Here is a 14,094-nt window from a genome sequence, read left to right as displayed (position 1 = left end):
AATGAAGAAGAGATGAAATGTAAAGTAAATAGAAGGAAGGAAATAATAAAGATAAGAGGAAAAATCAATTAAATCAAAACAGGAAAACAATAGAGAAAATTAACAAAATCAAAAGCTTGTTCTTTTTTAAGGAAAGAAAAAGAACTCTGGGTGGTGAACACATAATGCACTATACAGATGATGTATTATAGTATTGTACACTTAAAACCTATATAATTTACTGACAAATGACACCCCAATACATTTAACAACAACAACAACAAACAATAAAAATGATGAACTCTCAGTTAGACTGGTTAGAAAAATAAGAGAGAAAACACTGTTTACCAATGTTAGGAATCCAAGAGGGAGCATCACTACATATCTTACAGACATTAGAAGGATAAGGGAATATTATGAAAGGGCCAATAAATTTGACAAACTTGATGAAATAGATGCAAATCCTTGAAAGACACAAATTACCAAAACCAATTCAAGAAATAAAAAAATTTGAATATCAATGTACAAAATAAATTCCACTCATAGACAGTTATGAGAAATGAATTATTATTTGTAGAGACTTATTTATAGTAGCTTCATTCCTAATAGCCTAGAAACAATCCAAATATCCATCAGCAGAGGTATGGATACATAGTCACATACCCATAAAATGGAAAACTCCTTAATAATAAAAAGAAGCAAACTACTCAGACACACAATGTGTGAATCTCAAAAACAGGCAGAGTGAAAGCAGACACCCTAAAAAGAGTATACACTTATAATGTCATTTATATGAAACTGGAAGAAAATACATCTATACGGAGAAATAAGATCAGGAGTTGTCTGGGGCCAAGAGTTAGAGAGGATTGACTGGGATGATGGAGGATTGATTGTATCTTGATTATGTTGGTGGTAATATGGGTGTGTACATTTGTTAACAGTTATCAAACTATACACTTTAAATTGGTACATTTTATTATGCATAAGTGATTCCTTTAAAAGTTGACTTTAGAAAAAAATATCAAAGAGAATTTGATAGGGATCTGGAGAGGGAAAGTTCTATTCCTGAAAAGAAGGAGAGAATGGATGCTGAGGTCTTTGCTACGGACGTGCTTGGTTTTTGCTATTTGAAGGATGTCCAAATGGGGAAATCTATAAGGTGGCTGGTTAGGTCTTGAAATAAAATATCTGTTCTAGAGATACAGATTTGGGGTCATCTGTATATAGAGAGAGTACTTGAAATTTAGGACTGGATGAAATTAGCCAAGGAAAAAAATGTAGAGATGGAAGAAATAAGGGAGCCCAGGACAGAATCCTGAGGCTGATTACTGTATAGGGAAAGGGCTGAGGACACTAATATAAAAGGAATGTGCATGGAAAGAGGCACCTACAGAAATGTAAGATGAAAAATTTTAGGTCAGGGATGCTGAGGAATGAGAATTTTCTAACAAAGAGGGGCTCTATATTGCCTAATATCTATGACAAGTAAGTCAAGACCTGAAAAGTATCCACTGAGTTTAGCTATTTAGGTACTAACATTGCCGATGTTAGTCGGTGAGGTCAATGATAACTTTGTTTTTGTTTGTTCATTTTTTTTTGGTGTAGGAGGAATGAGGCGTGTTTAAATATTAAGAATAAGCCACTAGAGAGGGATAGCAAAAGGAATAATTCAATAGTGAATTCCTTAGAGAGGCAGGAAGGGATGGGATCTGGAGCAGAGGAGGAGAGATTACCCAAAGAGAAGAAGAGGGATACTCTTTCTATTTTAGCAGGATTGAACATTGAAGGGATAGGTGGGGATGCAGCTGGCTTAGTGCTGTTGGTGGCAGAAAGTGGAGAGGATGAATAAGATGGCTGTTGGGGCCCCTTCCATATCTGAGATGCTGTGGTCTGCACTTCCTCAGAGCCCCAAGCACGTTGGAGCATGGGCAGAGAGAACACCTTCAACTCTTCCCAACTAACGATCTTTCTATTGGTCTGCTTCTGCAATAGGGATGATCAACATTTTACATGGAATGGGTTTAAGGCTCCTTGCTTTGGGACATCACACACCTTTTATGGTGAGACGTTTAATTTTGTTTATTTTTTGAAAATACGTATCACAGTTGAAGAATAGAACATTGTCTCCGGTGGTGGACTAACTGGACTTGTGTGCTTGCTTTCAGCACATTGGCATGGCTCATAACTATAGGAACAGCAGTCAGGCTGTGCAAGCTGTCCGTGATGCTGGCTATGAAATATCTCTGGGTTTGATGCCCAAGTCAATAGGGCCCTTAACATTTGTGTTCACAGGGACTGGTAATGTATCGAAGGTAAATCCCACCTGTCTTCTTTCTGTAAAGCAGTCTGAAACTCTGAAACGAACCCAGAGGATGTGGGCTTTTTGTGGGCCTTTCAGAGCCCTGCTTTTCCATGAATGGGCATTCTCTTTTTGGCACCTTTTTTTTTTAACCTAGGTACTTTTCCCATAGTAAAGAGCAGTCATGGTCCAAACTTACATTCTTTGCTTTCAGTTGATTCCAAGCTGTGAGAGGCTTTGAATGTGTTTTTTTTTTTTTTTTCTTTTTAGAGGGATAACTGATTGTTAATGGTATAAAGCTCTGTTCTTAGGGTAATCTGTTTTAACTCCATCAATGAGATGTCCAAAAGTTTGGATGTTACCCCAGGATGTCAATTTTTCAAGATGACTTGGAGTTTTGCCAATCAGATGTTAGGGAGCTTAATTCAAGACTATAGTTAATCCTTTCTTCCTTCTGGGGTGGTTTTGAGAATGCATTTGTGACCCTCTCCCAAAGGAACTTGTAATTGTAAAATAGATAGTTCTTCAGTGAAAATATTTTACAAATAGGACACCACTATTTGTATTATGCTGTGAGATAGGCATCTCATTTTTGTGTGTAGGAAATAGTTTCCCTACTTGAAATAATTTCATCAATGGAGCAAAAAGTAAATAGAAATATTTTATTATACTCTCACTTCTAAATACTATTGTTTCTATGCTGAGAAAAAAAAAGTTAAGCCCCTTCCAATGCGTGGTGTTCAAATTGGAATAAAAACTGGTCTGCAGGCTGTGAGCAAGAAACTCGTCTGTATTTCCTTCTGAATTTCAGCCCTCGTTCAGGGCATGACAAGTGGATAACTGGGGGAAATGAATTAGAATCTTTGCAGGAAACCATGTTGGCTGTTTTCCTATTGATTTTTGGATTTTTACTAATGTGTTATTTACAGGGAGCCCAAGAAATCTTCAATGAACTACCCTGTGAATATGTGGAACCACATGAATTAAAAGAAGTTTCCCAAACTGGAGGTAAGAGGGGGCGGGTGACTGTGCATATTTTTTACTGTTTTTATTTTTCGTAGTTTCTGTGTTCTACTATTTTATCAACATAAATTCTTATCATTTGTCACCCACTTTACTCATGTCTTTCTCCCACAAGACCTGAGAAAAGTGTATGGAACAGTGTTAAGTCGCCATCATCATCTTGTCAGGAAAACAGATGGTATATATGATCCTGTAGACTATGACAAGCATCCTGAGCACTACAGAAGTCGTTTTAATACTGATGTGAGTATCATACTCAGCTTTTGAGTTGGTTGCTTGTGATACACTCAAGCTAGGCTGTTTTCAAGGAGAGAAATTATGAATGTGTGCACCGGTTTTCGGTTCCTCATACTGACCTGTTGTGAGTCCTTTGGGTATCATGAGTCAGTCTTAGGAGCTGTTGGCTTTTACTGGTGTTGGGAGTGGCTTTTCTGAGTGGTTTTGGTGGTTTCTGTGGCTCTATGCCCTTTGCTTCACTGTCTCTGTTTCTACTTTAGGTCTGCATGTGCCCAGTAGCTTTAAAACATTTCCTGGGGAAGACTGTTTTCTGTATTTATCCTGGACTAGTTATTATGGTCGGCAAAGCACAAGGTCTGTGAAGTTTGATCTCAACGTAGGTTTATTCCTTTGAAGGCCATGGATTGCACTGATAATCTCAGCCAGTTGTCTTGAAATGCATACCATTGGTTACAGGGGGCCAGGGTAAAATAGTATGGCTATATAAGCCCAGGCCCATCCACACTGTACAAAAAAGTAAAAAAGTTACAATTAAAATCCTTCTAATGAGGACACACTGGCCTCATCTTATCAGAAGAGCAACATGTTTGTGTATTCTGTTGTCATTGGGCATTCAACAGTCCTCAAAATAAACCCACCAAAAATAAACTAAACAAATAATGCGTTCATTTATGGCGAGAGGGAATGTTTTAAATAATTTTGAATATGTTTGAATCATGTAGCATTTTTAGATTATGGCATGAAATTTAGTGTTAGAGCATGTAATGCATGTTATACAAAAGGACTCTTACCTGTAGCTTGTGAATTCTTGAAATGCCTAAGAAAGAAAAATCATGCAACTAGTCTCAAACTAAAAAAGTTTGAATCTAGTAAACATCCGTCCTTTCTCTTTTTCCCAATCACCAAAGTATAGGGAAATACTTCAATGAACTACCAGGCATGCATGTATGTAGCACAAGCTCCTTGGAGCTTACAGATGGTATCTGATTTGATCTTCACAGCTACCCTTTGATGAATAGGGTACCTATTATCCCCATCTGACAGGTAAGGAAAACAGAGCCCAGAGAAGTTGAGGTTGCATGATTTAGATCCCGCTCTACTGGTGGAAGAACTGCAAATAGAGTTCTGGCTCACCTGATCCTCTGTCCTTTCCTATTTCTTGGTTATGCAATACATTACAGAGCAAAGCTATTAATGTTTATGTTCATATATTTCTCTATGATCGGGAATTCTACACTGAAATCTGGTGGCTATTTATTGTCTTTGACTCAAAAGGTAGCCACTGACCTGGCAAATAACAAAGTCAATTCAAAGTAACATTACATTATTTCTCATGGAATTGACTGCCAGCTCTCTTTCAGCACACTGCACTGAAATATGCTATTTCCTAGCTTGTTGAACTTGAAACTTGCTTTATAGATTGCACCCTATACAAGTTGTTTTATTAATGGAATCTACTGGGAAACAAACACCCCTCGTCTACTGACCCGCCAAGATGCTGAGAGTCTGCTGGCTCCAGGCAAGTCCCCGATTGTTGGTGTGGAAGGCTGCCCTACATTGCCACACAAGTAAGGACTTTGCTTCTGCAATGATGGCAGTTCTTAGCAGCAGGACCCACTATTAGGGCATCACACATCACAGGATTTGATTGTTAATGACTACTTGTCTGCTTTATCCTACTTGACCTCTTGAGAGCATTTGACCATGAACCTTCCCTCCTTCCTGAAAATTTCTTCACTTCTGTGAATCCACATGCAGCTCAGAAGAAACCTCCTCAGCGAGGTCCTTTCCGGCTTCCCTGTTACCATCTTTCTCCAGTCTGTTTCTCTGTTTTTTCCTGAAATTCACGATCATTTATTTTCTACTCTTTATGATCTTCCCGTTCCTACTCAAACTTAATCTTCTTAAGGAGAGAGGCCTGATTTAAGTAACCAGTACATTGCCTGACATATGTATTCAAATAATTATTAAAATGTCCAATTAATTAATCAATAAATATTTGTGGGACACCTGGTCTGTCTGGCACTCTGCTAAACTAAAAGGATAAAGAAGAGTAAAAGGAGGGTTGCCTACCCTCAGGCATGTAGCCGGCATGAGTAAATGCCAGGGGAAAATGGTAGAAGCATTATTATTACAAGAATTTAGGAGACAGTGGGAGCCTGAACTCAGGAATCCTAAGAAGGAGGAGTGAGGAGAATGAGAATTTCAAGTGACTGGATTGTGGCTTGATAAATATGGATTCACCAAAGCACAGTGAGTGGGGCAGTCTAAGTGTAGTATGGGGTTTATAAGTGTAGTTGGAGATTGGGCAGGAAAATTGTAGTCAACCTCTAAAGGATTTCAAATGCTGGGCTGAGACTTTGGTTCATAATTCTAGAGATTTCCATGTAATAACATGTAAAATTAGGTAGTACTAAGCAGGGTGGAGGGAATTGGCTAGGTAGATTAAGTTTCTTTGTTGTCAATGATATCTCTAGGGAAGGGATTTTCCACTTGTATTTCTTTTCTTCTCCTCCTCCTCCCCCTCCTTACCTTACCCTTTCCTCCTCCTTTCCCCACCCCTCCTTCTTCCTTTTGAAGACTGAAACTCATAGTGGGAAGATTCTGTATATCCCAGAACAACACAAGGAGCTGTAGGAAAAAGAGCTAACAGCCGAGGCATCTACCTTGAATAGTGTTCCAAGCACGTTTTATTTGTATTCATTTTTAATCTTGCTGGAGACTTCAGAGTTCCATGGTCTGATCTAAGTACTGATATTGTTTTCAGACTTGTGGCAATCTGTGACATTTCAGCTGACACAGGAGGATCTATAGAGTTTATGACTGAATGCACCACAATAGAGCATCCCTTCTGCATGTATGATGCAGACCAGCATATTATTCACGACAGGTGAGTTTGCTGAAGTTGGTCCATGGGGTATTAGTGTATTATTCACTTACCTTTTTATACCAGTCTTCAAATACTTAATATTTTACATCTTTATGAAGACTATGCAAATTTCCAGAGATATACTGAAACATATTTGAACGTTGTGTAGAAAACCCACATGCAAATTTGAACACTTCAATCCACATCTACTATATTTCTGTGGGAGATGGGTTGCTGAAGAAGGAAAAAGTTTTGATTGAAAATGTGTTTATTTTCTTATACTTTGGTACAAAATTACAAATGATTATGAAGGAAATATAATGGAATGGACATCTGGAAAAGTTGGTTTGCAACGAAGGTTTCATACAGCCAAATAAAGCGTGTTGCTTCTCCTAGTGTTGAAGGTTCTGGGATTCTGATGTGTTCCATTGACAATCTGCCGGCACAGCTTCCAATTGAAGCTACGGAATACTTTGGCGACATGCTTTATCCTTATGTCGAAGAAATGGTAAGCAGACCTGGAGCCTCTCCGCAACTAGGCTTTAAATAGAGTTGCAGAGTGATCTTATGAATGTTCTGGTCTACGGCATCTGAGAAATCTGTTGTAAAATGAAATGCCAGCCCTTCCCTGAAGTACTTACTGACACCTTTGTTTTACATATTCGGCTTACTCGTCTCCTGGGGAATATGGTTATTTAACTGCCTTCATGCCTAATTCCAATTGCATTTGCCTCTCATTATGCGTATTTTAGTAAAAATGTTCATGACATGTAAGATATTTTGCTTTATTTTCAATTCTTTCTGCTTTCGAGGTCAATTCATATTGGGGCAGTTTTACTGTGCTGTGATTAACAGATTTGAAAAATCAGAAATGTAGAAAATTTTATTAGATTTTAGTCACTAATGCTGTGGAGATTGTGGAGTGTTATATTTCTCTGAAAGGTGTATTTAGTAGGCAATTAACTTGGCTAGCCTTAAACTGAACGCACTGTCTCCCCTGAGTTGGGAGGTAGTTCACATAAAAGTTCACCTGCTTGACCTTTGATTGGGGTGCTGGTAGCTGACCTGCACACATTCAGTTCCGGGGTCATACAGAGACTTGGCACAGAGTTTACTCATATACGGAAACTGGGCTTTGCCATTTTTTGAATCAGTCTTTTCTGGCATTTCCTCCTCCCACTCTGAAGGCTGTGGTTGCTCTGGATTCCGTTCCTGTTTCCTTAGATCAGAAAATCAGAGAGCTTGCCACACATTTTTTTTCTTCCTTGCACTACATGGCTCATCCTCAGGGCACTACCAATACAATGGGAAACTCACCACCTGTGCTAATATTTCTTCCACGTTTTGACACGTCTCCAAAAACCGCCTACTTACTATTTTTCATTCTCTGAAGCCCTCGTGTAGTTGGTTTTGTTTTTTTGTCTAGAGTTTATGCTTGTTATCACTAGGAGAAATGGTCTGTTAGAGCTTAGTCTCCTGTATATAAAATGGAACTCCCCAGTCCTAATACATTGACTGAATCAACTTGACTCCAGCAAAGGTTTGAAGTAGGCTGGGATGACTGTTCATTTCTTGAAATGTCTTTTTGTCTGGCTGCTCTAACATCATTTACCACTCTAAGAAGTTGTTATAAGCCATTTTCAACTCAAAAAGCATTACGTTTCAAGGTATCAAAGTTTGTTTCTTTTGGACCTTCGAACACAGTTTTTCATTCCTATTCGTCCTTAATCAAAATTGCCATTCATTCTGTACAGTTGATCTCATGTAGATGTGAGGAGAAAAACAAGCCAGTTCAATGAATTCTCAGGAAGGTGTGACTGGGGATTAGCCCACGTAATAGACGAGGAATAAGTGCATTTCTTAAACAAAATTTTTATTAAAGAACAAAATACAATTTTTATATTATGTAATAGTAGAAAATAACAGATAAGTGATCCATAAGGGTACAGCCTGGTAAATTATCACAAAGACTTCCATGTGAACACGACATGGATAAAGAAAAGAATAATGTTAACATCCCAGAAACCTCCTTATGCCTCTCCAAGTACGATCGCCACTCTCCTTCCTCAGGGTACCTACCATCTTGACTTCTAAGTATGGATTAGTTTTGCCTTTTGGGGAAATTTTTATTTTTTCCAACATATTAATCAGAGTTTAAACTTAATGTCTCATAATTCCAGTAAACTTTTTGGGTCTGTTTATATTCTCTGTTTTACTCTTTTCTTGGTTTTTAGTCAATTCTTATTTCATTGGCCTGTTTATTTTTGATTGAATGCTAGATATTGTGTATGTAAAATTTTAGAGATGACTTGAGGCTCTGGATGTTGTGGTAATTTTCTCCAGAGAAGATTTCCTTTGTTTCTGATAGGGAGATAGCCTAGAAGAAAAGCACCTGAGTTCATTTGGAATGGAAGTGATTCAAAGTTGGGCTTAGTTCTTGGAGAACTAATGTTTTTCAATTTACCATTTATTTTAGAATATAGTCTTTCAGGATCCCACATGAAAATCTGGCATTGAATAGAGTCCCCTTCAGCAAAACTTAAACTCCAGTTTTTGTTGTTCTATTGTTTAAAATCAGCCAGAAGCTCTTCTCAGTTTCTCAGTCTCTGCTCCTTTCTGCTCAGCTTTTCAGCATCCCAGCCATGTGTCCACATGGGCAACTCTATGTTGGAAAAGTGGTGCCAAATGTTGGACTCATCTCCCTGGGGTTTCTGCTCCAGAATTATGGTGCAGCAAGTCGTCTTTACTGCCTTTGAACCTAAACACTGAGGCTTTTCATGTTCTACCTGGTTTCATTCAATGGGAGGATTGGTCTGAAAAGAGCAAATTCACCATTATTGAGTGGAAAATATACATTCAGACAGGTGATGTGTTTGTACCTACATAAGTCAATAGCTGATAGACTTTTAGGCGGTGTGACAAGGTTAAGAATGTCAGACAGTGAGGTGTTGGAGATTTTTCGTCAGTACTGAAGCAGGTGATATTGCTTAGATGTCTGATGAGCAAGCCATCTTCTCTGAACTGTCACACTGTCTTCATTTATATGTCACTCTAGTCCTCTCCACAGCCTGGTGGAATTGCCTTGGGGTCATCTATCTCAGCACTATCTTTAAGTACTGAACATTTGTGAAAACTGATGACTATTTTGTAGTCTTGATATGTAAGTGTCTGCTCGCCACCACAAATTTAAGTACATCGCCTGCGTTCTCTCCTGATAACTACATGGGACTGTATTTGAAGTATATGTACTGTCCTTTTCTCCCCAGATTTTCCTTTTTGACTTAAGGTCCCTACCTTCTGTAGCATTGCATGCTCATACTGTCATTTTGCGCCGATATAGAATTTTTGTTTTAGTTGAATTCGATAGGTATTTATTGTCTGTTGGAACAAGGCACACACATAGATGAAGAGGACTAAAACACAACTTCTGACCTAGAGAAGCATGCGGTTGCACACATTAAGTGTATAACCCAGCCATAAGGACAACCATTAGAAAGATGCGGATGAAGTTGTGGAGGGAGAGGCTCTGTCCTTTGGGTAAAGTTAGGAAAGGTTTATGAAAGAGGTGACATTTCAGCTGACTCTTGATAGATGTATAGGATCTGTTCCTTTGCATGGGCCTGGAAGGCATGGTACGTGACGGAGACAGAGTAACGGTGGGCATTAATTTAATCTAAGGATTCTGTGAGTTGTCAAGTCTAATGAAGCAAAGGTAAGTATGTTGGTTGTACATTGAAAAGGGCCTTAAAACCAGGGTAAATAGCTTGAAATTATGAACTCTCAATGGTATTGTATGTGAAAGTGACAAGGCATACACTATGCTTTGGGACTCCGTGCTTGCAGTCTTGTAATGGTTGAATTCTAGCAAGGCACGTAATTAATGGAGGAATCGAGCAACTTTTGTTGTCATTTACGTTTGCCTTTCTCTAGGTAAACTCATGACAGTTACTTAGTTTTCTTGGGGGGAACCTCACCTAATCTTAAATAATTATTGTATGTATCGACTAATATATTAATTGAACGCGAGTATTTACCATTTTATAATGTAGCAGGCATGTGGCAAGATGTCAAGTGCAGTTCCAATCTTCAAGGTGTGTTTGGGGGCAGATTTTTGGTAAAGACTTCACAGAGGAGGCAATTCTTCAGCTGTACCTTGGAAGTTGAAGAGGGGGAGTTCCAGGTAGATCAGTAGCATATGAGGCATCTACCTGGTGTAGCACAGAGGCACATGAAAGCATCATGCAGATAAGCAATTCCACTCTGATAATAGGCCTGACGTGTTGGGTCTGAGGCACAACAAGGTAGAGTTGAGCTTGGAGAGGCAGAACCAGCCTATAGAGAGTCTTGCAGGCCTAGGGAGCTAGAGACTTGATCTTGAAAGCAAGGGAAAGCTCCTGTATTATAGGCACAGGAGAAATAATAAGATTTGTGTTTTAGATTGGAGATAAATGAAGGGAAGTAAGATGGGAGGTAGTTTTCATGGTCCCAGCAAGGCCTAAATAAAGCTGTAGAATCAGAGATAATGAGCAGAGAGTATTCAGAGGTATAATCATATGCCCAGTGAAATTCCTACAGAGTCTGTAGGTAGAGCAGTCAGCTTGAGGAGGGAATACTCCAAAAGTGCCCAGGAGAAAGAAGCAGTGGGAGGATGCCAGGCGTGCTAATTTCATGAGCTTCCCAAAGAATGTCCTGCCTTCTCTCCTTCTTTCCTTCCTCCCTCCCTCTATCCCTCCCCCCCTCCTTCCCTCCCTCTCTCTTTCTGCCCATATCCTAGGAATAGATAGCCTAGGTGTCTTGTGGTTTAGATACATGGAAGTAGTTTTATATTTATTTTAATACAATAATTAAAAGCTCTTCTGCGAGCATCTAGTGGGTACATTTTAGTCTTAGCTGGGTGAGTGCTCTAGACATTTACCTATGGATAAGGGGCGGGAATGATTGTCTCATTGGCTCTAATGCCCTGACCGTCGGAAGCAACAATACTGATTTACATGATCTTTACCCTTGGCAGTCTATTCAAGAGTTGGATACCTTGGAGGAAATGAGGAGGACTAGAAGGATGCTGGGATGTTAATATATAGTAAGAAATATGGTTTTGGTTGTTGGCCACCTGATTCATTCTTGAGAGATAATGGGAAGAGTGTGATGGCTTTTTGAGGTCTCCTTGGTCAAGTAACTGACACTTTTGAAATGTTGATGTGCCTACATACACAACTTATAGTGACCTGAGGGAGACTCCCTCTTGTAGTGTTGGTGGCTTGTTGTCTGGAAGACACATTCTCTACTTCTAATTGGACATCTTGTACCTTTGAAATGGGATAGAGGCTCTCAAAGGAGGACAGTGGTGGTGTTGGCTAGCATGCTCAACCTGATACATCTAACTGGTGGCGAAGGATACACTTTGTCATATTCCCAGCGAGCAAAGATGATTGTCATCAAATTTCAGTTTTAAAATGGGAACTTGTGTTGAAATAGCCTGTTCTTGTGGGGCAGACTTCACTTGTACAAGACTTCTATTACAATTATTTATATTCAGTGATCTTCAGAAAACTTTTCTAAATTCTTTTTTTCTTTTGACTAATATTTTAACATGGATACAAATATCAAGAAGCCTTCTTTGCAATGTCATTTATCTCTTACCAATCTCATTTTCCTTTCAGATATTATCAGATGCAACGCAGCCTCTTGAAAGTCAAAATTTTTCTCCTGTGGTACGAGATGTAAGTTACGAAAAAAATTTTTTCCCATGAATGTATTTTTTCCACTATTATCCTCTCTGCCCCCTTTCCCTCCCCTTTTTCTCTCCCCATCTTTATCTATCTATGTAACTATCTACCATGTATCTCCAAAAATAAAACCTAGCCGGACAATCAGCTCTAATGCGTTTTTTGGGGCAAAAATTAATATAAGATCCGGTATTATATCACATCATATCATATCATATATCGTATCGTATTGTATCGTATCAGACCAGGTCTTATATTATAGTAAAATAAGACCAGGTCTTATATTAATTTTTGCTCCAAAAAATGCATCAGAGCTGATTGTCCAGCTAGGTCCTATTTTCGGGGAAACACGGTATGTATCTATCTATGTATGCGTATCTATCATCTATCTATCTATCTATCTGTCTGTCTGTCTGTCTGTCTGTCTATCTATCTATCTATCTATAATCTATCTATATCGATCTCTTCTCTATCAGTCATGAGCCCATGTCTGTGGGACTAAATGTGGATATTAAAGACATGTCTTCTGTCATATACATTTAGGCAGTGATTGCATCCAACGGTACATTGCCTGATAAATACAAATATATCCAGAAATTACGAGAGAGCAGGTAAGCATTGTTCTTATTCTGGATCTGATGAGTATTTTTTTTTTAATGTTTCAATGTTAGTTTATGAGACTAGGTTTATACAAGATGTAAATTTTGAAAATATCTGTAAATATAGGCAATCCCAACTAAGTGACTGGCTGAAACCTGTGTGAATCATTTTCTCCAGAACAGTCTTGTAGCATCATTTGGGCTTTCTAATATCCTACGTAGACTTGTGTGTAAGGAAGCAAAAGTACCAAAGTACTGTCCTTTCTTTAGCATGTTGTATACTGTCATGCCTCAGTTATGTCCTCTAAGGAAAATGAGCATACAAATCCTTTCTGTGGTGCTTTCAGTCTGGTTTTTAACTGAGGATTTGGACTTTCTTTTGGTTAGTGTAATGTTTAGCAAAGTGGGCTCTTAGGTAGAAATTAAGAGGAGTGAAGAAAGAAAATGATCAGAGGTCAGTTTTCCCTGGGGATTCTTATTAGGAGGAAGGTGCCAAACCCAAGAGAATAGTTCGCATAGAAAGGTACTTAGCTAAAGCCCTTGTTTCCTTAATTGATTTTTATACTCAAAGTTTGAAAATATGGACATTTCTTTGGAATGTTCTGGCCCACTTCAGTTGACTGTACTCAATTTGTGTTTGTCTGCTCCACTGGTCTATTCACGTCTTAACAAAATTACCCATGCACTAAATTCTCAGGATAAATCCATGTGGGAAAATTAATAACAAACAAATAAGCAACAAACTGCCTTATCTGCTTTCTCAATTGTTCTACCTAAAGAATTAAATACAGAGATCTGCCCAGATCAAGTATACTACTGTTATGATTTCCCCATATGTGTTAGTTTGCTTACAGGTACTTTTTATGCATTAATGAAAATTTTTGGCATAAGATAGGAAGAGTGTATACTTTGTGTTTTAAAAAAGCAGCTAGCTGTATAACCCCAAAGGAGAGTTTCTTGTAAGGGACACTTCACATGTATTTGTTTTTCATAGCTCTCTATCATTTAATTCTCGTCATCTGATGATCTCTTATACTACTCATCGTAATGACATGTGTAACGTCACGATGACATCTTCAGTCTTACACACCATACTTCATGTAACAGTAGGTCTGCTTGGCTCCAACTGCTAGGACTGCCTGCCCTCCTTCCCTGGTGGAATCTTGTGTCAAGACACTGACATGATGATCACATTTTGAAAGGAAATTTAAGTTATTGTGCACCAACCTTATTCTTATGTTCTCACTATTATTTAGCATAGTGATTATTAACCTGCAGTGTTTGGGGGTGATGATAAGATATTAATAAGATATAGAATCCAGGAGTGAGTCTTTAAAAAATGTATTTTGAACACTTTATATT

The 14,094-nt window shown here is 38.5% G+C and overlaps 1 protein-coding gene across 2 annotated transcripts in view; it reads left to right on the top strand.

Annotated features, from left to right (window-relative positions):
* Positions 1 to 14,094, top strand: part of AASS (aminoadipate-semialdehyde synthase) — a 56,719-nt gene that overhangs the window by 17,701 nt on the left and 24,924 nt on the right. Inside the window, exons 5-13 of one of the 2 annotated variants that reach the window (XM_081038049.1) lie at positions 1,972 to 2,039; positions 2,145 to 2,291; positions 3,208 to 3,286; positions 3,417 to 3,544; positions 4,958 to 5,106; positions 6,306 to 6,428; positions 6,804 to 6,915; positions 12,068 to 12,127; positions 12,677 to 12,744. In XM_081038049.1, the coding sequence (XP_080894175.1) occupies positions 1,972 to 2,039; positions 2,145 to 2,291; positions 3,208 to 3,286; positions 3,417 to 3,544; positions 4,958 to 5,106; positions 6,306 to 6,428; positions 6,804 to 6,915; positions 12,068 to 12,127; positions 12,677 to 12,744 (934 nt within the window). Of the gene's footprint in view, positions 1 to 1,971; positions 2,040 to 2,144; positions 2,292 to 3,207; positions 3,287 to 3,416; positions 3,545 to 4,957; positions 5,107 to 6,305; positions 6,429 to 6,719; positions 6,916 to 12,067; positions 12,128 to 12,676; positions 12,745 to 14,094 lie in introns of both variants that reach the window. The other variant, XM_081038048.1, reaches the window with a different exon arrangement.

This window comes from Rhinolophus hipposideros (assembly GCF_964194185.1).
Source record: "Rhinolophus hipposideros genome assembly, chromosome: 25".
NCBI classification, from domain to species: Eukaryota; Metazoa; Chordata; class Mammalia; order Chiroptera; family Rhinolophidae; genus Rhinolophus; species Rhinolophus hipposideros.
Note: the sequence above shows the minus strand (reverse complement) of the source record. Positions and strands in the feature narration are given on the sequence as shown.